The 20,521-nt window shown below is 42.9% G+C and overlaps 2 protein-coding genes across 6 annotated transcripts; one reads left to right on the top strand and one right to left on the bottom strand.

The window, feature by feature from the left end:
* Window positions 1-316: 316 nt before the first annotated feature.
* On the bottom strand, window positions 317-3,546 carry mlana (melan-A). 4 transcript variants are annotated; one of them, XM_049021122.1, is made up of 5 exons: window positions 3,466-3,546; window positions 2,082-2,172; window positions 1,758-1,854; window positions 1,458-1,574; window positions 317-700 (listed from the first exon to the last, which is right to left on the bottom strand). In XM_049021122.1, exons 2-5 carry the CDS (start codon window positions 2,147-2,149, stop codon window positions 632-634), a joined length of 351 nt encoding a protein of 116 aa, XP_048877079.1. In that variant the 5' UTR covers window positions 2,150-2,172; window positions 3,466-3,546; the 3' UTR covers window positions 317-631. The 4 variants fall into 4 exon arrangements, with proteins under 4 accessions (XP_048877079.1, XP_048877080.1, XP_048877077.1 ...); XM_049021123.1 differs by lacking the exon at window positions 3,466-3,546 and adding an exon at window positions 2,875-2,895; XM_049021120.1 differs by lacking the exon at window positions 3,466-3,546 and adding an exon at window positions 2,646-2,789.
* Window positions 3,547-3,967: 421 nt separating this feature from the next.
* LOC125746741 (endoplasmic reticulum metallopeptidase 1) lies at window positions 3,968-20,293 on the top strand. Of its 2 annotated transcripts, XM_049021118.1 has the most exons (15): window positions 3,968-4,287; window positions 5,321-5,625; window positions 8,685-8,812; window positions 10,215-10,320; window positions 10,498-10,644; window positions 11,025-11,117; window positions 11,351-11,563; window positions 11,748-11,968; window positions 14,729-14,903; window positions 15,297-15,487; window positions 15,623-15,775; window positions 16,070-16,272; window positions 16,464-16,579; window positions 16,737-16,900; window positions 17,124-20,293. In XM_049021118.1, exons 1-15 carry the CDS (start codon window positions 4,016-4,018, stop codon window positions 17,298-17,300), a joined length of 2,664 nt encoding a protein of 887 aa, XP_048877075.1. In that variant the 5' UTR covers window positions 3,968-4,015; the 3' UTR covers window positions 17,301-20,293. The 2 variants fall into 2 exon arrangements, 1 of the variants encoding a protein (XP_048877075.1); XR_007399041.1 differs by lacking the exon at window positions 17,124-20,293 and having other exon boundaries at window positions 16,070-16,198; window positions 16,737-16,873.
* The last annotated feature ends 228 nt before the right edge of the window (window positions 20,294-20,521 follow it).

Here is a 20,521-nt window from a genome sequence, read left to right as displayed (position 1 = left end):
CTGTTCTTTCTTTGTGCTCAGTGTGTGCTAATATTTGTATGGATGTCTGTGGGTGGTCTTCTTCATCTCCTACTAGAGACTGTAAAGTTGCAGTGCCAGTTGATTGTTTCCCCGCGACGGACTCATGCCCTGACTATAGCTGTACCACGGTTCCCAGGGTAGGCCTTGGATCTTATCACCACACTTCTGGTTAAGCTGCTTTTGAAAATGGTTGGATTTTCTTGATAACTCTGAATGTGTGGGTATTTAAAACTCACCTATTATATATATATTACATATTTTCATGGGACAAACCATATTTCACCAGAATAACTCATTTTACATTGTTTGAAAATAAACATTTATTCTGGGGAAAAAAGGTGGGACTTAAGTTACTGTTAAAGTACAGAGAAGAGGTGCAATTTACTGAAAGCAACAGAAGATATTGTCAATAAATGATTAGTTTGTGTATGTAAATATATATATTTTTCTTCAGCTCATACGTTATTTTGCGACTGTTGCCTTGATTATTTCTAATTAAAGCCAGGAATGATCTTTGAAAGTTGGTCCCACAGATTTAATTAAAGAATATCAGTGAAAGTGAAGACTATAATGACTGTTAGGTGCTACTGCCGTTGGTCTCTGCAGCCATTCATGGTGAGTAAGGGGGGGGTGAAGGACCAGAAGAAATCTTCTCATATGCCGGGGGGGCATTGGGAATCTGAAATAAAGCAAAGGCAACTCATTATCTATCTACGGGTTCCTTTAAAACCTATTGTAACCCCCCCCACCCCAATGAATCAAAACCAGTTAATACAACCACCCACCCCCCCCCCCCCCCCCCCCAATAAACATGTTTCCACCTAAATGAGTGGAGACCTCAAACCCCCGAATGTTACAAAAACAAAGTTATGCCCTCCCCCAGTGGTATAAAAATGTTCCTCAGAGTCAATTTCTGTACCTTAAAAGGTACATTTAACTACAGCTAAGGGTGCAGCCCCAGTGACAAGTAACAGCCCCCTCAAAGGTACAGATTGTCACTTTTTTCTGACAGTGTACTGCCAAATTTATATGGATAATATGCCAGTTTAGTTGTGCCTGAAAAACAAAAGAATTTCTTATAACTTTATTTTTAAACTAGTACAAAAAAAAAAACAGGGAAAAAGACCTGTCTTTACATATTTTAACTAAAAAACTAAATTTATTACAGGTAACAAGCCTTTGTCTTGGTTAATGTCCCTTCACAGTTAACGAAAGGAACATCTCCATACAAACTACTGATTCTGATGATACGATAAAGTGCTTAACACAAGCAGTAGTAAAAAGTCAATTACCTGTTTGAAGTAATTGATATTGCCTAATATTTCTGATCCATTTATTTTAATGCCACAAGACGCTTGCTAAAATCCAACAGGAAATATTAAATCCCACATTGATCGTCTTCCTTCGGCACAGAACTGGTTTAGCCGATATCTTACCACCTGACGGAAGTTGGTGAACTCATCGAGGGCAACTTTATTCCCCCCAGCCGCACCCCCCTCGCTGTAATGGCTCGGCCTTGCAAGCGATCTCCAGGCCGGAGCGCTCCATGAACTCTGTCAACCAAAAGCCGCAGCCCGAGGTAAAAAAATCCTTATACTGAATCCAGCACATTAATGACTCTCTATGACAGGAAGCATGATGAGCTCTCCCTGTGCGCATGCGTAATAGCCTCGGCAGCCAAGTCAGACGGAGCTCTCCAGTTATTTATGGTAATTATGTGGCGCTTGACGCTTCACCTGAATCATTTTGTATCCGCTCCTCCTCCTGTAGTACCAGCATCCGATTACGAGGAGTGCTGCAAAGACCACGACCAGCACGGCTATTCCAGCTGCCCTGAAACGCACATTTTGCTCAGCCGTTCAAGTCCCTCAAATGAATGACGGAGTAAAACATAACTGAGACGCGTATTAGAAATATTGTAAAATGTGAGGCTTACATACAAAACATCCAAAAGATTCAAAATCAGCAAAAAAAAAAAAAATACATACGCCTACGATTGGCAATACTATCAAAGAAACTCCCACAGCGAATATAAATGTAATAGGTTACAAAAAGCTTACTCCTCTGCTTGAACATAGTATCCTCCGCCTTTACTCTCAAAATGGACATCAAATCCTCTGCGTGGCATGGCGATGTCTCAGTCAGTGACACCTAACGAAAGGGAAACTGGTCTGGGAAAAGTTTACAGTATATTCCATACACATTTCCCTGATGGAAACGGCATTATGCTTTTCTAGTACATTTCACTAATTAAATAGGTTTTCTCAGCTGAACTGGTTTACCTGGATGAATAACGCAGACTCCAGCAAAACAAAATCCATTCCTAATCAAGTGGTATGTCTAATGGTTTGAAGTGCCGTTCAAATTGGTATTGAAACTCACTTTGAGACGAATTTCACTGGACTACTTTGGAATATAATAATGCCATTTATATTAGTTTCTTGGCAAACCGCACCTTGCTTAATTAAAATAAACTGACGCTTAAATTTAATTCAGAAAAACCCAACGAAATGAAACGATCTCTTCTACAAGTGCCAAATGTAGCCTAATCTTAACCCAATAAACCTATCAACTATCATCTGCTTGATAAATAAGACTGCGGTTTATTTATAGGAAAATCTTACCGAAAGTGGATAACGAGATGAACAAGGATACAGCTTCTGGGGACCCAAAACGTGGCTGTGTTCAAATGAAAACCAATGCAATTGCTCTTAAATCTCAGCTTGTGAACCCGAGCTCAGTAAGACCCCTCATGACCGTCACGGGTTCGAGGCTCATGCTTTAAATCTATTCAGACGCACTAAGTAGCGTGAAAACCCAGGAGCTCTGAACAGCCCTGGAGAAAAATATTACCTCGTGAAAGTTGTCTGCTGACTGGCGTCGTTCCGCATAAGACCGCAAAGAAGACCACATTTCAACTGTAATTATTATATTTCTTATCACACAAAATCTTTTCTTTTGATATCTAAAGTCTTTTGATATGTTTATAAGTCTTACCACTTCAATTATTGTTAGATAATTGTATATCTTCCTATGATTTTCATCAGTTAAAAAACAACGCCGATTTATTAACTTTATTTATTTACAGTTTATCTCCTGTGTGTAAATCTTAATTTCACAACATTTATTCCTTATTAACCTTAAAATTTCACCATTTTCTTTTTGTTGATTCATGGTGGAAGATAATGGATGGATGGATGAATGTTTTTTGTGCGATGTTTGCATAACCCACAGATTATTTCATTTTGCTGTTCCTCCTAACAGTGAATTCTGTACGAGAAAGTAAGATGGGAAACTTTAAGATGTACACTTAAAATATTGATTTTTGTCTTGCAATACCAGAAACAATCTGTAGGCGGCGGAATCTCACAACGCCACCAAATTGTATACACACCATCCTGTACCAGTTTTTATACCTAATACTGTAAGTATAAAACGCTATACTTAGTGTAAGACTTTACGACGCTGCAGTTGGCCCGTTATGGTAAAACCACGGAGATCAGTTTGTGCGGTTAATAAGCATTTTAAAAATACTTCCGTACTTATCTTGAAAAATTTAACGGGAAACGATTTAATTTGATTTAAATTAACCTTTCTGTTGTTCAATTATAGGGAGTGTTGCACAGTAATCGATTGTTGATTAATTTGTAGTAAAAGTTTAGTTTACGTTTAGTTTAGTTAAGCATTTTTTTAGGATTATGTTAAATTTGTTAATGTACATCAACTGTCAGTCTGTTTTAAAATAACACGCTGTGAATTCATATGGCCAGTGACATCACAATAATACAGGTGATGATAATTCGTGTTCATGGCAAAGACGCTCTAAAATATGAGTAAATCATAAATCACTCATAAAATCAGTGAATCACACAAACGCGTTAGTCATCATCGCACTGTGCATTGTTTTGTGTGACGTTAATGAAGTTTGTCCCTCCGTACTACCCGTTTCGGTTTTGCCCAAGCGAAGTAGGTTAATGCATTTCCAGTATTAAAGATGGAGAATGATAGCACAGTAAGGAGAATAAAAGCTGGGGGCACGCAACAAAATGCGTCGAGAGCAAATAAGGGTTTTCAGGAGCAAAGTGGGAATAACGGGTGCGATGACACGAAAAGAAAACCCGATTTCGGGTTGTACCTGCTGAGCGAGGGGATTCTGGTTGTCTTAATTGCTACATTCATTGCTTTGGTATGGGGACTGGTGCATTTATCCGTGCAGCAGCTCGTCATAGGGAAATCTACCGGTGGGTTCAGTGCAACCAAGGCAAGGTGAGTATTCGACCGGGGAAAGTGAGTCCGATCGCGGGCTGTCCAGGCTGCTGTTACGGTAAAGGGGTAACAGAAACCTGGCTGTGCGTTTATCCCGACTGTCCAGTCGTGAAGTTTGAATATGGAGGCATGCATCCATCAGGAAATGCCCAGGCGGCAGATCCAGCTCACCGTTACAGCAGCCCGTAATGACTGTCAATGCTGACGCTTCTGGCTGTTATTCGTCATTTAAGTACTGGACAGGTTTAGGAGAACGGAAGACTTTTCGCTTGTTACCACGTGAGAGTTATATTTTGTTCATTTTCTGACGACCTGAAAGTATATGAAATCTAAATCGTAACTTTTCCTCTGTTCTTTGAGTGCAGTGCAGTTTATATGTAAATCACAACAGTGACAGTCCTTTCAGAATACGCCGATGATAAGTGGATATATCTCTAAATCGGAAAAAAAACTTCTAATCTGGAGAACTATCGTATAATAATTTGTTAAAGAAATATCGGATTAATTTGTGGCAATAGCAAAGTTGATGAGACTGTAAAGTCTTCTCGCTGTCAAAACGAGAATGAAAAGAAGAAACATTTGCCGTGAGATACGAAACAGACCCATGACTTGTATTTTCTTTTTAAGGTCATACGACCTTTAGAAAGTTAAACTGTTCACACTCGTAGTGGTATTTTAGCATATCCTATGATTGTAACATGGTGGTATGATTGGAAAGCCACTCTGACAGAAACGCAGTATAGTTTAATATTAAACTGCACGCTTTCAACCAAAACGTAAGCAGGAATGTTTTGAAGACATTTTTTGCTTGTTGTACTACGGAACTCTTTGTCTTTGCAAATTACTGGTAGGCAGAGATATATAAAGAAAGATTTACAAGTACCATGAATAAAATGACTGCTATGCCAAGCTATTTCTAATGGAATTTAAATTTCATTTTCCATGTGTTTGAATGGGATAGTTGACTTTGTTGCACGACTCTCACACCTGTACATCACTGCTGCGGTTGAGGTCTCCTTCTGTCGTTCACCAGGGGGCACCTAGACCACATCACCAGTTTGGGTCCGAGGCCCGTGGGCAGCCTGGAGAATGAGGTACAGACGGTGAACTACCTTCTGGGTCAGATTGAGCGCATTCGGGCGGAGACGGCACCGGGTCACCACCTCATCACGGTGGACGTCCAGCGTCCCACCGGCTCCTTCAGCATCGATTTCCTGGGCGGCTTCACCAGCTACTATGACAAGATCACCAACATCGCCGTCAAACTGGAACCTAAAAGTGGAGCCAAACATTTCATGCTGGCCAACTGTCACTTTGATACTGTGGCCAACAGCCCAGGTATGTGCCTCTGTATTCCTTTAGGGATTTTTTTTTTGTTTTTGTTCATTAATACACGAAGTTTTAAGCGATAATCTTGCATGCAGGCAGTCCCCAGGTTTTAAACACACACACACACATACATATAATTAATCTCAGACCCGGGCTTTTACACTGGAGCCGGGGAAATGAGTGTATGTGAGGTCACTGATAAGATAAAATCAAGGTTATGTCAAGTTAACCAATGAGTTGGGTGATGTAGGTGCTGGTACAGGTGCTGGTGTGCTGAGGGACCTGGGGTCAAGCCTGGGGTCGACTAAGTCCAAGTTTCATCTTTAGTCTGTCTACTGCAATTGTTGTATCAGTTTGACATTTTTTCATTTTTTCGGAGTTCCTGGGGGCTGGATGGTACAGCACAGGGCGAACATGCAGGCATGCTTTTCAGGAAATGTTACGCAGCACTACTGATAATCTGAATTAATAATAGACTGGTCTCTCACTTTGGAGGGAATTTGGAATTAAGCGATTGCATTGTTAGGCAACCAGACGTTCATCTGCTTCTGTGAATTTTTACTGTTCATACATTTCAAACGGAAATGAAAGTGCGTTAACAGGAAGGATGATCATGGATTAGAGGCGTAACCATCCCAAATGGCTGTGAGCGCTTGCTCTCTCACCAAAATAAATTAAGGGAACAGACTGGGTAATACAAATGATGAAATACAATTCAGTCTCGGTTTCTCAGTAAATCTGGATCATGAATCATTGCGTCTAGAGCTTCAGGGTGTGGCTTGCTGTAAACCATAAACTGGGCTGGCTTATAGATCTGGACATCAGGGACTTCAGGTCTTATAAACCAGGGAGGTAAAGGGGATTTGGTTTGTTAATGACATGGATGAAGAGAAATGTGGTCTCTTAGATTAGATGGTGCTTTGTTAAGGTTCCTGTTTTAAATGCGGAATAGGGTGGGAAAGCATTTATAACCTGGCAGGGACGACATGGTTGAAAAGCTCATGGGTTAGCAGAAGTGTGAAGACACAGTGTCCATTTTTTGGCCGATTTCCCTGAGGCTGAATCTAGTTTGCCTGAAACAAAGGACATTCTGTTAAGCTTTCGGCGAGTCTCGGCTTCCCAGCTGGTGTTGCTTGGACAGGCACCTTCCTGCCGCTGCCTCCCAGCCTGCGGCAGTCAGTGGGGAAGCCAGGGTCATATGACTCCCTTTACATGCCCTCTCAGACTCACACTTACTGCTGATTTCTCGGCGCTAAGACAGAGCTCCTTTGCAAGACGGTTTTTGCTTTGGGAAGATTTAACCTTAAACTGCCTGTTACCACCCAGAGGTGTAGCGTTAAATCCACAACAGTTTTTACTGACTCATTTAGATGTATGTGCTTAACTCACTGGCAAATTGCATTAGTGATTCGTGTGATTTAATTTCCCCATTTTCACTAGCTAGTTTACTTTGTTCTGATCCAGTTTTTCTTCTTCCCATTTCAGCCTTTTCTAACCATCAGTTTTGATGCCATGTTTCTACTTAGGTGTGCTGCTGTGTGCTCCAGTTGAACAGCTTCTCCCATAATTCTGCTGTTCAAAATATTTAGAACTGAATAGTCATTTATACGAGGCAGAGGGGCTGCATGTCCCAGGTGGTTCTTCCGCGTTACCAGCATTTCTCTGTCTCTTTGTGTTTTGAGATTCTTCTTTTGTTCAGGGGCGATAAAACTGATACGTGGAGGAGCCGTTAAGTCACAGGTGAAGGATTCAGTAGATTTATTAGTCACATTTATTCGACTCCAGTTAGAACACTGAAGGCAGTAGGAAGAGTAAAGTTATGCTGGTAATGAGACAAAGACCAGATATGTGCAACCCAGCTCCGGTGAAGTACTTGGTGTCATGACCTGCTTGTACGATCCTCCTGCGTGCCACGCCCCCTCATCAACCTTCCTGATTGTGCTCAGCTGTTCCGTCCCTTCGTTCCGTGTATTTAGTCCTTGTGCTACTCTGTCTCCCCTAGATCTGTCATTGACGTTGTCACGCTCCCTGTCCTAAGTCTGTCTCTCGTCAATAAAACCTGTCTTGCTTGCATCTACGGCTTCCGTTGCCTGCCCCGACAGAACACTTGGTGCATGAGTAGGGAAGTTCAATTATTCCTGACTATTAGTGTGAAGCAGTCTGACTGCCTGAGGGCAGAAGCTCTCACAAGTCCAGGACCGCAGAGGCCCAGCAGGACAAGTATGAAGGTTGATTGTAACGTATAACTACTCCCGTGACAGTGAGACTGCGTAGTATGAACTGCTGGCTTTGATCTCGGGGAGCTGCGGCAGTGTGCATTTTCCCCATCAAAGGTGATGCATGACATCAGCATTCCGGCAGGGGAGGTGTCTTATTGAAGAAGCTGGGGGAGAGGCTGGGATGATCTCGGTAATAGCTGGGAGACACATAACTGCTTCCATCTCTGTTGTCTGTTCTCCGTTGGTGCCGTCTGGTATTTGCTGTGATTCTGCAGGCAGTGCCAGAGAAGAGCTGTAAAACCAGTCCCTCTAAAGTGTCACACCTCCGTATTTCACTGGGCCAGTTTACGCTGTTTGCCACCACGGCCACAACCCAGCCAACGGTGCGCACACACACACACACACACACACACACACATAAAATCTCACCTGATGGTCAAGTAATGTAGTTATGATCGCAAGCCTGGCCCACCCCATGACTGATTATGACCAAACCCCATCCCCGCTCCCCCCCCGAGAATCCGAGCTGCGGCCAGGTCAGAAAGCAGCTGCTTATATATTTTCTCGGAGGATTTTATCTGTGCATCGAGGCCTTTATAGCCAGTTGTGGCTTTTCTGCTATGTAGCGTTGCAGAAAATAAAGGAAATTCCTCCCACGCATCATGCATGACAGTATATCGCTGATGTACGATGAGCACTTCCCGAGTTTTAATATTTTCTCATTTTTATAGTGCACACTTGGCAGATCTAGCTGCTGGTGATGCTTGGTACATCTCCCTGCTGTTGTCCGTGGGGCGTCGCCCCGAACGCACTGATGCCTCGCGGCGGTCTGTCCCCCCCCGGCTGCAGGTGCGAGCGACGATGCGGTCAGCTGTGCGGTCATGCTGGAGGTGCTTCGCTGCCTGGCTAACCTGTCCACCCCCCTTCAGCATGGGGTGGTCTTCCTGTTTAATGGAGCGGAGGAGAACGTGCTTCAGGTACATCACCAGAGGGGGCAACAGTGCTCGGCCTACTGAAAACTTCCAATTGACTTTAGTTTACTGCATTGTATACTTGTATATCCGAGGCTCGCTGTAGACCTTTTCTAAAAGCTTCGGCTTATTGTTATTTTTAAATTCTACTCAGCAATCGGTTCGAACCAATGAGAAAGAGGGTCAATCAGTCCCTGGAGCGATTGGGGTTAAGGACCTTGCTCAAGGACCTAATGGTAGAATCACTGTGCCAAGCACGGGATTTGAACCAGCAACCTTCCGATCACAGGCACACAGTCCTAACCTGAGTCACGGGCCACTAAAAGTATTTAAAAATGCTGCTGCTCGTACTGCTTGTGTATTTTGAAATGTAATAACTCTCACTGCAAGTAACCATGCTGATAACTTTATGGGTGATTTTTCCAAATCGCTCACCTAAGGATTATGCTAATTTGGGCCCCTCCCAGCCTGCAGTGACTCACGAGGGAAAGCTGACATCCAGGATGGGGAGGCATTCGCATGAAAAGGCCTTTCTTCTGTTTACTGCCTCACCTGTGCCTGTGAGGTTTCGGAGGAAATGCTGGCTGACGCAGGGCTTGTATGAAAAGATCAGACAGGCACTGTTGGAAATGAACTCAGGATTATGGAACTGACCGATAACATTTGTTTTTACTCATGTCACAACAGTGCGTCCCCTTGGTTGGCATTTACCTTCCTTTCACAGGTAGATGAACTATTTTTAGACGAGTCGACTAAAAATAATAATGATGATAAACAGTGTACCACAGCCGAATGGATCACAGCACGTGTGGTTTATGAATGAATTCCTGTGCAGTAAACTTCAGTTGCTGAAGATGTGTGTGTGTGTGTGTTTGTGTGTGTGCACCATCTGTGTATTCTTTCTCTAAATTTATTAAAAAAAATCTTTGAGTGTATAGCTAAGACACTGCTGACATGCAGTTGCACATGCAATTAATGTGGTGATGTCATATGATGAAGACTGATTGGTTAAAGATGTGGAATGCAATCCCCTCCCTTGCTGAACCAGGAACTCTTTGAACTCGGCAAAATAAGGACGTCCTGGTGCTGAGCACTGAAATTCATTATCGTCTTGTGGAGTATAAAGGCATTTCAGTGTAGCAAGTTGAAGGAGAGAGGAGGGTGGCTCTGCAGGTTTGTACTCTGTGCTCGTCAGCAGAACATCATCTGTTCAAATCCCATTGGTCGACTGAGTGAATCCACCAATGGGCCCTTTAATAAGGCCCCTAACCCCCCAATTCCCCCAGGCTGGTTGACCTTCCTTCTCAGCTGCGTTGGTTAAAACAGTCTGCTGAATAAATAAAGCCGTCTGTTACATTTCATGGTTTGGCTCAGGTTTTTGTCGTATCCGTTGCCTTGCCGCCTTTAGGCCAGTCACGGCTTCATCACACAGCACCCCTGGGCATCGCTGATCAGGGCCTTCATCAACCTGGAGGCGGCGGGAGTCGGCGGGAAGGAGGTGGTCTTCCAGACAGGTACCAGCCGTGGGTGATCTCCTGGGAGAGGAACCATCCGAAACGGAGGCAGCAAATGAACATCTGCATGTAAATGTACCGGCACGCTGCTCTCCGCGCTGTACTGGCATGTGCTGTGTGTTCATCAGCAGTACTGAAATGCTTCTCTCTCGCGTAAATCCTTGCCGACCTCCTCAGGACCCGAAAACCCCTGGCTGGTGCAGGCCTATGTCCGTGCGGCCAGGCACCCCTTCGCCTCCGTGGTTGGCCAGGAGGTCTTTCAAAGCGGCATCATCCCGTCAGACACAGATTTTCGAATTTACCGCGACTTTGGGAATATTCCAGGTGATCATTTCACTCACTCACTTTTTTAACCATCTTCAATAAAGTCCCTTGAATTCGGTCTACTTCCTAGAATTTATTTTGTTTTTTATCTATTAAAATATAAAGCATAATATTGATATACAAGTACGTATTTGGTAATTAAGGTTTGTGAAAGAAAGTATTAACCACTTGTTTTTAAAATTGAGGAATTTTGAGTGATATACCAGAAATGATATTTATCATTAATCGTTTCAGCAGATCAGCGCATATCGTCCTTTAGGCTTGTCCCTGACCCCCCCCCCCCCCCCCCGCCATTATTATTGATTTTGTTCTTTGTCAGCATGTCTCACTCTGTTTCACCTGCCTGGATTAATTTAATTGGAGCTGATGTCCCACTGCAGGTATCGACCTGGCCTTCATCGAAAATGGTTACATTTACCACACTAAGTACGATACCCCAGATAGGATTCTGACTGATTCCATACAGCGCGCCGGTAGGTTCCCTACATGCTCCCTGCCAGCAGCTGATTGGTCCGCTTGCATACATATAGCCATTATGGTAGATGGCCAGGCAATTTAAATGTCAGTTGGCTTTGTTTGCAGTAAGGATTAAATTACAGAGGGATGTGTGCACTCACTTCCACTCATCTGGCAATAAGTAACTTACTTTATTAGTATATTTATTTAAATGAATTTAGCTTAATATCCTCCTGTTTCCGTCCCCAAGGTGATAACATCCTCGCCGTACTGAAACACCTGGTCATGTCTGAGAAGCTGGCGGACTCGTCAGAGTATCGCCATGGCAACATGGTATTTTTTGACCTCCTGGGTGTGTTCATGGTGGCCTACCCAGCTCGCGTCGGCACCATAATCAACTACATGACAGCAGTGGTGGCCCTCTTCTATTTGGGGAAACGCTGCTCTCTGCCCAGCAATGGCGGTAAGTTCACACGCAGGGTACCACCCCCTGGGAGCCTCTCACCCCTCATCCCTCACCCAGTGTGTCTTTGTTCCACCATAAGCAACCTTACAACTGGAAGGTCTCGTGTTGCTGAACACTCCTTGAGTTTTGAAGGTTAAATGCGATTGGTCTGGCTGAGAGACTCTTTCTTTGTTCCCGACAGGTGGCCGATATGTCCGTGAGCTGGCATATGCCACTGGAGTGACCATCGTTAGCTGGTTTGTCACCATGCTTTCCGTGCTCATTGTGGCGCTGCTGGTGTCCCTGTTGGGCCAGTCCATGTTCTGGTACAACCATTTCTACATGTCGGTTATTCTCTACGGCTCTGCCGCCGTCGGAAAGCTCATTCTCGTCCACAGTCTGGCTAAGAACTTATATTATGGGGTCAGTACTTCATTGTATTTGGCATAAAACTTGACGATCTTTCAACTGTAACATATTCAAAGAGATTTATGATTTAGCGCTTATTTTACAGGAGTCACTTGTGCTGCCTGCAGGTTTTTGAGATGTTTCCAGTATATTTTTGCCTCTAGACATGATTTTAAATTATTTTTTTGTGTGGTTTTTGTCCTAATTCAGTTCAACATTTTTCTTATTGACAGCAGCAAGCAATTTATAATTGGTGTTGGTTTGCAATTTTTTATCTGAAGTCTTTTATTCTCACAGTGATCATTTGCCACAGAGTTATGGTTAAAAAAAAACTGAATCTGCAGATTTCTTTGTCTCCATGGATTGGACAACCAAGGTGTTGCTTTACAACAGTGCTCACAAATTCGGGCTCACGCCTATACAGGAGCAGCATATGTGGGGTGGAGGTAATGGTTCAGTGTCCCCCAAAGCAGGATTTCATGCTTAGCCATCACTCACATTTAGTTCAGAATACCTTAAATCCAGTTAAGCAAGAAATCTTGCTTCAAGGAGCACCCCTTGTGGTATAAGTTGCAACAAAAACAAGGATTTAACCAGGATTTTAATCCAATTCCTTCTGGTGCCACCAGAAGGCCTAAATCCAGCTGCCAAAGAAAGACTTTGCTGAGCCATTCTTCACGCACGTTCAGGCATCAGGCCCGGATCCACAGCTTGCCTTTCGGCAGCCGGGACATGCTTGCTCACCTCAGCAGGCCAATGTCTTTGCGTATCTCCTATCCTTATCAAGTTGGTTATTAACTCCATTCCTTGTATTTACAGCAGAGCTAAACAAATTGTAGCCTAGGGCTGATTATAGGTCAAAGGATGTTGCTACGGAAACCAGGCCTTCGAACGATCAACGAAACGGACGTTAGCTTTTCCTCCTGTTCTTTGTACATAATTCCGAGCTTGACATCGTGGTCGTTTGTTTACATGGTGCATAATTAACAGTGGATATTCTGTGATCTGTGCCCAATCAACACGTATTTTTCTTTATACGTTTTTAAAAATAAAACCATTAGTCAGTGATCATGAAATATCTTAGCAGTTCGAAGAGGGGAAATGCACTCTATGTCTGACACGTAATAACAACCAATGAGCTTTGGTTTGTCCTCATATAATTTGATGAGTCTGCAGTGAGCGATATGCTTATGTCATCATGGGATTCTGAAATGTCTGTTTAAAGCACAGTGTCACCTTTTCTATGTATCTGTCTGATTTAGCAGATTTTTTTAAAAGAGGAAAAAATCGCATATGCGTGTATACTGTCACTGTGTCCATATTTATATATTTATATATATATATATATATATATATATATATATATATATATATATATATATATATATATATTTATATATATATATATATATATATATATATATATATATGGACACAGTGACAGTTTACACGCATATGTGAATGAATGATACGGTGCTGGTCCGAGCCCATGTGGTGCCCTAGATGGGAATCAAGCTCTCGTTCCCCAAATACATTTACAGCTTAACATCACAAACACAAAGGAATTGGTTGTGGACTCAGGTGGGCTCCTCCCACCCCCATCACCATCAGAGGAACGGATGTTGAGGTGGTTGAGGACTGCAGGTACCTGGGGGTACGCATTGACAGTAATCTGGACTGGTCCAAGAACACCGACATTGTTTTCAGGAAAGGGCAGAGCCGGCTTTACCTAGTGAGGAGGCTCAGGTCTTTCGATGTCTGTAGGAAAATGCTGAATATGTTCTATCACTCTGTAGTAGAGAGTGTGGTGTTTTTTGTACACGTGTGCTGGGGCAGTGCGGTGAAGACAGCTGATGCCAACAGGCTGAACAAGCTGATTAGAAAGGCTGGTTCTGTCCTGGGTGTCAGACTGGAGAACCTGGCGGAGATGTCTGAGAGGAGAATGCTGAAAAAGTTTCTCAGTATCATGGACAACCCCTCCCACCCCATGCACGCCTCCAGGATGAGTCATAAGAGCACACACAGCAAAAGACTCATTGCTGCAAATGCAGAACCGAAACGCCACAGGAAAACCTTCCTACCTGTGGCAAGAGTGTAGGACTCTTCCCCTTTCTGTAGGTGAACTTTTCCAGCATGTAGGTCATTAGGTTCTCATTCGGATTGTACAATAGTACTCATCTGCTTTTTATTTACTCACCTGTATGCTATTGAATGTTTTTCATCCCCTCATCACAAGCTGCTATTTCATTTTATTCATGGCACTAAGTCACTTTTCATAACCACTTGCACTAATTATGACATTTTATTATATCTGTTATAGTAATCAGTTACTTTGTTAGATTTATTTAGTTATTCTGTTTTGCACTATTACTGCTCTTCTTTTAAAGCTCTTTACTGTCTCATCTTCTTTCCTCGTGTTGCACTGAGCATGTGTAAGACAAAAGGATTTCCCTTGGGATAAATAAAGTTTCTTATCTTATACTAGCAGTGGCCCTAACAGGGCAGCAGGAAGTGTCCTTAAGGATGTGGATGACTTGATGGTTGCCAGTAGCACCTTTTGAGTATGATTTCCTCTAGTAAAAGTTTATAGCTATTTAGTACAATCATATAGTTTTTCCCAACCCGGTCCTTGGGGACACACAGTTGGTCCACGTTTTTGCTCCTAAGCAAAACAAAAATGTGGACTGTCTGTGGGTTCCGGAGGACGGGATTGGGACACAGTGGTATGTGGAGCACTCCTCCTGTAACGTAACGTGCATGCGCTGTGCCCTGCAGAGCGTTCGGCGTCTGGAGCTCGGAGAGCTCTTCTTTGACGTTAACCTGCTGCTGTGGTGCTGTGCCCTGGTGTCCCTCAACCAGCAGGGCCTCTGCTCGGCCTACGTGCCGCTGCTCATGGTGGCCTTCCCGCTGGCCGTCAAAATGATGCTGACTGCGGAGTTCAGGCAGAGAGGTGAGATGTTCCGGTGGCCCCCTTCACTCTCCCGCTTTCATCACTCATCTGTTCTACAGGCTGCATCATTATGTCAGTTGCCATTGCGTTAGTCATGCTTCCTGTCTTCATGCTTGCTTTTTTTATGTAAAAGGGCAGTTATATAGCCATGGTGCCCAGCCCATGTCCTGAGCGCTGCAGTTTTTCACTCAGCCAGACTGGTGAATTTTTTTTTTCTGCAAAAACATTAAACCAGTCAGGTAAAAATAGTGCATACTTTGAAACTGGGTAGACCTCGCTCCCACCTCTGTCGTACTTTCATTGATATACTGACCCCTTGTGGAGTCCGGTGATCTCGTAAAGGTTATCAGTAATTCACCTGACAATGCATCCTGCTGAAATGTTCTATTAAAGGAGCATCACTGAAGTACTCCGTGCTGTACCTGCTGGGCCTGGCACTGCCATACTTGCACAGCGCATTCCTCATCTGGGTAGTGTTTGAGATCTTCACCCCGATTCTGGGACGTAGTGGCACAGAAATACCCCCTGATGTAGTTCTGGCTTCTCTTATCACCCTCGGCTCCATTTTCCTGTTCTCGTATTTGGTGAGTGTTGTGGCACGACGTCGCATTAGCACGATGACTGAGGCCACCTCTGTGTTGTACTTCACGGAGCCACTAATAACTGTTTCTAGCAGATCGTTCTAGAATTTTCTCTGAATGTTGCTCTTGTCTTTGCAGCTGCATTTAATCTACCTGGCCAAGAGCACCAAGTGGATTTTGGCCTCCCTAGGAAGTGTCTTTATTGTCATGCTCATACTGGTTTCTTGCGGCATGTTCTTCCCATACACGGCGAATCCGGCTAGTCCACGACCCAAAAGGGTCTTTGTCCAGGTAGGAATAACAAAACAAATAACAAAAACTCAATGCTGGAAGTAATACTAAGCATAGGAGTTAGCTAGATGTGCATGCAAATCTGTCAATAACGAAATTCCTATTTTGTTTTATAAGCAGCATCGACAGGACTGGCTGCACAGGAATTGTCCTGGCATGTTGCCATCATGAATATTGAGTAGCATCTCTTGCAGGTCGTCTTTGTCTTGAAATCTTCAGACGACAGGCCATTGAGAATGTAGCTTTCGGTGTTTTGCGTGAATGTGACCTTCAGACTAATCTGCTGTCCTTCAGCACACCACGCGCACTTTTCATGGACTCAACGGAGAGGTGGAGGGGAAGGACTCTGGCCTTTGGATTAACAGCTTCGACTACACTGGCATGCGCTACATCACGCCACATGTACCAGAGATCAACGACACGGTGCGCATAAAATGCCAGGAGCAGCTGCCCTTTTGCGGATACCCGTGGTTCCTGCCTGTAAAGTTCTTAGTCAAGTAAGCCACCATATTGCCTGTGTTGGCTGTCTGACTCCCCAACAGATATGGAATGATTATACGCACTGCCTATGTAACTGAACAAGTACTGAGATGATGATCTGTGAGACGCTGGCAAAGCAACAAATCTGACAGCTTCTCATTTAGTCTATTTGTTGATGTGCCTTTTTCTATTCTCGCTATGTCTCTAGGAAAAATTGGTATGTCCCAGCTTCTGACGTGTCACCAAAATCACCCGTCGTGTTCCAATTGGTCTCCAAGCAAGAGACAGAATGGGGAACAACAAAATTGTCTTTTGAAGTTAAAGGTATACAACCTTTTCATGTAATCGAGATAACCAAATTACTCGTGCTATTAATGCGTACAGTCTGCCTGTACTCTTCTTATGGGCAGGTAATTAAAGCCTTTACCTGCTAGGTAAGGTGACATATGAACACAGGCGGTAACTGTTTTCCTGACTGCAGGACCCAGCCACATGTCCCTCTACCTCAAGCCTCATGCCAACACGCTCTTGTCCAGCTGGTCTTTCGGCAATGGCACCCCACAGTTTGACCTTAACGGAGAGTATTTTATCTTCTACTCCCACGGTCTTGATGCCCCAGCTTGGAACTTCTGGCTTGAAATACAGGTAGATCTTTTTTAGTTGTCCGTATCTCCTATCAAAGTTATATATGCATGCACTTTCACCATTGGATGATTTTTGTATGCAGAAAGCAAGTCTTTTAATCATATAGGTAGACCTCTTGACATTATCTATAAAGTTGCTGTATTATTCTGTGATGTTAACACAGAAGTTCAGCTCACACATTCTTTTTCAAGCCTGCAAAATATGTAACTGTGACTTTCACCAGAGTACCTCCCCTGAACACCCCTCTGAGGCAGAAGAAATGATCTTGCTAGCAATTGCATCACACTACATTTTTGGGGAAGACCACAAAACGCCGGAGCTGAGTGATCTGCTTAAGAGGTTCCCTGCCTGGGTCTTCGCCTCGTCTTGGGTCAGCACGTACGACATGTACAGATTCTAAATTCCTGTGACATGCACCACTCCCCTCCCTGTACATACATCTCCCACAACTGCTCAGTTAGACTGAGGAGGAGGGGGCTTCCTTTATCTATTAATTTGTAATAATGAGTCTTCAATGCCAAGGCAAACTAATCTTATTTATAAGACTAACAGATAGCAATCACCTGTTTGGTTTATCATTTCACTCCGAGTCCTCTTGATGGTCAGATATAGCATGGTTCCTCTTGCATGTCTACCTCTCTTCATCTGTGTCAGCATGCAGTAGAAGATGCAGCTGCTGTTCATTTTTAAATGGCAATGACTCACCTCTTCGGTGGTGGGGTCTCGTTTTTAACCCTACAGCAATTCAAGAAATTAAGGTCTTAATCTGTCGCTGCTTTTTTTTTTTTTGCTTGATGTGAGGATGCAGTTTTTAGCATCCCCCAGGACCGATAATGATTAAACTGTATTTATTGAAATTCTTAAAGATGATAATCTGTTATAAGCTTAAGGGTTGTTATTCTGTCAATGGCAAAGGTGGTCGTAGAGGAGCGATTAAAGTATTTATACAGTTAAAGCATTCTTCATTTCCAGTGGTGAAGAAGTTCTTGCCAACAACATCAACTGATTGCGAACTGACTGAGGCCTCATTAGCGCAAAGCATTATAAGGGAAATGCGCTGGATGCCACTTCATATCAGCGATATGGCAATACTTTGTGTGAAATGGGAAGCCTGTTTCAGCAAAGCAGTGGCCTCCCGACTGACTCTGAAGCAGGGGGTGCTAATGCTAGATTACCTAGACAGCATCTAGGGAGTCAAACAGTTCAGATTCAGTCTGACCTCCGGAAAAAGCTGAGAGCTGGAAATGCTCGGGGCCACCGTTTCCGTCTCAGGTGCCCTTCTCCAAAGGCATCCTCAGCACCACAAACCGAGGACTACCTGAAAGCCAAACCAAGCAGCAATAGTTCACGGAGAAGGTATTGATATTTTTGTTTATAAAGCACTCCCTTCCTGCTTAACTTGACTTAGATGGTGAACTTGAGGGTGGAAAGGTTGAGAAAGCGTAGTTTGCATTTCGCTCTTTAAGTGTTCCTCAGGAACCCTTTTTTTTTTTTAGCGTGTCACCTTTTTAGGTTGATCTTAGGTTCTATGTGTATGACTTTGTCAGACGCCCAGATCCCTCTGTGCGCCTCTGTTTTTTTGGTCCTTTACTGTTGTAACTGGTGCAGGTAAATGGTTTGTCACAATTCATAGGCACCTAAACCAATATTATTCCTGACACAGCTGCCATCCTGTATTTAATTAAAATTACAGTATTTATCCTAACTATGCAAATGATCAGTCAGATTTGGGAGTATGAGGTAACCAGCCAGTGCAAGATGGGCGATGTACAGATACACTGTATGGCCAAAAGTATGTGGGCGCCACGTTTAATTAGAGGAATTGCCTAATGAAGCCACGTTCTATTTGGCAACAGTATAGGATGCTATCTGTCCAACAAGTCAGTTTCTGTCCTGGTCAATTACAAGTGAAGTGATTGTGAAGATCAGAATAACTGGGAGTAATTTCATTCCAAAGCATTTGGCTACTCAAGCTCACAGAAAAGAACCAGGTATCCCAACATCAATATGCAACTTAAATGGCAGCAAATGCCACCAGCAATGTTCCATCTTATGGAAAGCTGTCCCAGAAGATTAGAGACTATAATAGCAACATAGGGTGGGACCCACTTCATATTAAAGTCCTTGGTTTTGGAATGATGTTGGAAACGAACCGATGTCCACATACTCTTGGGCATATAGTGCAAGAGCATAATTATATTAATTGGGGACTGATATGTATTTGGTTACTTAAAACAAAAATAAACCCCGAAAGATCAATAAAATGACCATTTGTTCGCACATTGTATGCATTGCCCTTGGCTAATATGTGCCAGTCCTTCTGTGACATACCATAAAAGGTCAAACTGTACTTGATGGCAAGGTTGTTAAACACACAGGTATTACATTCCAGCTTGTTCTCATTAGCTTGTGGTTTTATGTACTTCATTAAATGTTAGAAATATGAAAGATTTTATATATTGTAAAATAGAGGTTCAAGCCTCCAGCACATCATCTGTTACTGCACTTACAATGCAATATCCCAACAAACTACATTATGCATATTAAGAAAATTATGAAATTTATGCAATAAACCTCAGTCAATAGAGGAAGTAGTAATGGAGGACTCATCCATGTTTATTTCATAAGACTCACTCTAAACAATATTAACTGGCTTGCAATTTTAAATGCATTTAATCTTTTTAATGAGTAATAATGTCTGGAAACAAAGGAACTAGTCATCAGAATGTTACAAAGTTATAATGGTACTATTCACTTTATCAAACCCATTATTTCAGTTTAATAAGTTGAATTGTATTTTAATGAAAAATTATTTTATTGAAAAAATATATTTGATTTGTAGAGCACCATACACAGAGGTCAATACACACTGGTTCACTGATTGTAGCTGATTCTGGGGCTGGGTGACTATGCTGGATTAAGTTAATACTGTGAAATTACTTATTCTCTTACTTGGAAGTTTTTTTTTCCCTCAAGGTGAAAATGTTAATGTCACATGTCGTTATTTGTCCGCAATGTTAAACTTTCCTTGAGGGTCCAGTTTAAGCCATCAAAGCTAAAGCTACGGTTTAACAGCTGTGCTGCAGTGTCACGATGCCTCTCTAACAAATGCCACCGTAGGTACAGATGGTGAACTGGTACCAAAGGTTTATAACTCAAGTTAAGATTTAAACTGAAACTTGCATGTATAATAGTTTGAAAATAGTTTGTATAAAATCTCAGTTTCTTAATGTACCTACTATTGCAATTTGAAATGAGAGCAATATTGGAAATCATTGGTCCTAAATCACCCCCCACTAAATGTCAGTTTGTCTGTCAGTCATGCACTTATGCCTTTCTGCTCTGTGTATCACAATATTCCGATTAAATAAAATGTGGTTTGGAATTATAAAAGCAGAGTACTGAAATATTTGCTTGCACAGAAAAGCAGGATAGAGCATGTAAAGACAGAGCAAACACATTGGCTAGTACCAATCCCACACAGTCCTAGAGACAGGAATGCTGCTGGTTACTTAATACTAAAACCTCCAGAGCTCAGGGGCAGCCAGTCTTACTCGCGATGGGCTGGTGTTTGTGCAGGGATTTGGGGTAACCTTTAGGTCAGCTGCTGAAACCCAGATG

Source organism: Brienomyrus brachyistius, chromosome 7 (assembly GCF_023856365.1).
Source record: "Brienomyrus brachyistius isolate T26 chromosome 7, BBRACH_0.4, whole genome shotgun sequence".
Classification (NCBI taxonomy): Eukaryota; Metazoa; Chordata; class Actinopteri; order Osteoglossiformes; family Mormyridae; genus Brienomyrus; species Brienomyrus brachyistius.
The sequence above is the reverse complement of the archived record's forward strand: the minus strand, read 5'-3'. Positions and strand labels throughout refer to the sequence as shown.